We start from the raw sequence: 2,559 nt of genomic DNA, 5'->3' as shown, positions 1-2,559 counted from the left end.
AAAAAAAATCATACTATATTAATGGAATTTACAGATATTATATTAACAAATAAAATAAAATTAATCTAAAATCTGAAGAATTTTATTGCTGTGATGGAACTAAGTTTACTGAATTCAAATAATATAGGAAAGAAATGGAAGTTTATTATTAGGAACACAATATTTTCATTGGTCCCTTAAGTATTAAAAGGAAAAAAATCCTACAATCTGAGAAACATAAATGCTATTTTTTAACTCTTCTCCTGTTTGCCCTGAGATAACTTGTAGATCACAGTCCTAACCTTACCCCGAAAGTTTGCTTGCTTTTGAAATAGCTTGCTTTTATTATTATTTTAGCATTTACTCTAGTGTATCGATAGTCTTTGGAAACAAATGACATCATTCTATTTATAGCATTCTGTTTTTAGTAGTCTGTTGAAAATGTCAAATCCTAGAAAACACAGAATTCCTACTCTAGCTGCCCTTTTTTTTCCTAAATGGGAAAAGGGTTAAAATATCTAAAGCTAGGACAATTAATTTCTTACATTAGAGGCCCATTCTGTTTTGGTGGCTGCTTTAAATAAACTCCCCAAATAAAATATTCACATTTATATCAAATGCTTTGTTTTATCTTTCCTTGAGGTTTCTCTGTACAAAATATAGGGTAATGTAGAATGTGTATGGTATCTGTATAAATATAGAATGATTCAACCTGGAAGTTGAGGTTAGGAAGCATGTCAGTCCTTTTTTACTTATATACTAATTGTAGTTAATATTATACAGCAGAAATGAAGTAAGATATAGGATTCAATAGCAAGTTGCTATTGAGCTTTAAGTGAAATCCAACTTAAATTGAGAGATATATTTCTAAATGGTAAAATTTAAAAAGAATTTCTTAGAAATTATAGTTATATCAAATTGGGTTCAAATATACTGAGAAGGAAGGATATTAGTTATATCCACACAATATGAATACGAATAAAATACAGACATTAAGTTGGTGGGAGTATAGGGGGATTGGGAAACAATTGAATTGTTTTTAACCATTTAGTCATTTTTATAAGAAATATATGGTCAAAGCAATGCAGAGGCTAGTCCTTTGACATGTAATATCAACTAAGTAACATCTCTCATAGAACATACATAAGTGTTTAAGTCCTTTCTGGACCTCAGAAGCAAGCAAAGTTAACATCATAGTAATAATTCTTCTTTTCCCATAAAACAAGTGAAATATTATCATTATTATTATTTTCAGATGGAAGAACTTTGAATGGAAATCAAATAATCCACTCACGATTAGAGCTAGTGCAAGAAGACAATCTCCTATTTCCTAGTACAGTTTTCTTTTTCCTCTATCAGAATAATGAATGTAAAAAGAAAAAAAATCTATATAAACCAGTCACCTCATCGCAAATGGAAGCCATCTTAATAAAATATTTAGAAGACACATTAAAATAACTATTACAACAAATGAAAAAGCCCTGCATTGTTAATAATCAGATACATCCTTTTCTCCTGTGATCGTTTGATGACATATTAAAGTAGATAATGCACTAAAAATAAACAGGCACTAAGGAGTTTAAAGGTTATTACCTAAGTACTCTTTTTCTTTCAAATACCACAATTTTTTTAATGCACAATAAATTTGGAAATAGAGAAAGGCAAGGAGGTAAAGACAAAGCTCACCTAAACAGGTTTAAGATTATCCCCCATTCCTTTTTGACATATTTTTTCTCTGTCAATTCACACAGTCTCTTCCAAGTCTCTCTTTGTCACTTCTACCCGCCAAAGACACTCCTTCCATCTCACCGGTATACTTTCTCCTTCCTACCTCAAGATGGGCTTGCAGTCCTCATCAGAGTTAGGAGAAAGAGTAACAGATGGGTCTAATCAATGAAGTTACGTCTGTTGAACCAAGCACATGGCCCTCCAAATAATTTTTCACTGTAGTTTTGCCCCAGTGGTTCGTTTGCACAGCAGAAAGCACCAGCAAGCAGCAGTCCTGGAAGCGGAAGTGCCTCTTTACATGTGCACTAAGTGAACCCAGTCCTGCTCCCCACATGCCTGCCTCGAGGTTCCGCGTGCAAAGCCCCTCAGACTGTAGATCTTCACCAAAAATAGCAGACTGGAGCCTTCCACAGTTGCCACATGAAGCGTTTGCCAAACTTTAAACTCCTTTGTTTCTTAAAACATAGTAAACCTTGGAATGGTGGGAATCGGGGTAGTAAGGGCATTCCTAGAGAAAAGAACATCAGAGAAAACAGGATCAGGGCCATGGAGGTGGGAAAGCACAGTCCAGGCATTCAGTACTGGATGAGACAAAGTCTGGGGCCTTAGGAAAGGTCTCAAACTTGAGCCGGTTTGTGAAGATCAGAAATAGATGTTGTAAGGTATTGATGTCCAAGATGAAATCCTGCAGCAAGGAAATTCTAATTTTCAATCTTCTTTCATAACATTGACCCTCTATTTTGTTCATAGGGTGACCCAGGCCTTTCTGGATTAATGGGTCCCCCTGGTACACAAGGTGATAAGGTAAGATGTAATTCTGCTTTGATATAATTGGGTGCCATATGGATCTGG

At 34.7% G+C, this 2,559-nt stretch overlaps 1 protein-coding gene across 1 annotated transcript in view; it reads left to right on the top strand.

The window, feature by feature from the left end:
* Window positions 1–2,559, top strand: part of COL24A1 (collagen type XXIV alpha 1 chain) — a 309,537-nt gene that overhangs the window by 50,085 nt on the left and 256,893 nt on the right. Inside the window, exon 7 of the mRNA XM_023528131.1 lies at window positions 2,458–2,511. Within this exon, the coding sequence (XP_023383899.1) occupies window positions 2,458–2,511 (54 nt within the window). The remainder of the gene's footprint in view (window positions 1–2,457; window positions 2,512–2,559) is intronic.

This window comes from Pteropus vampyrus, unplaced genomic scaffold (genome assembly GCF_000151845.1).
Source record: "Pteropus vampyrus isolate Shadow unplaced genomic scaffold, Pvam_2.0 Scaffold22, whole genome shotgun sequence".
In the NCBI taxonomy this organism is placed as follows: Eukaryota; Metazoa; Chordata; class Mammalia; order Chiroptera; family Pteropodidae; genus Pteropus; species Pteropus vampyrus.
Note: the sequence above shows the minus strand (reverse complement) of the source record. Positions and strands in the feature narration are given on the sequence as shown.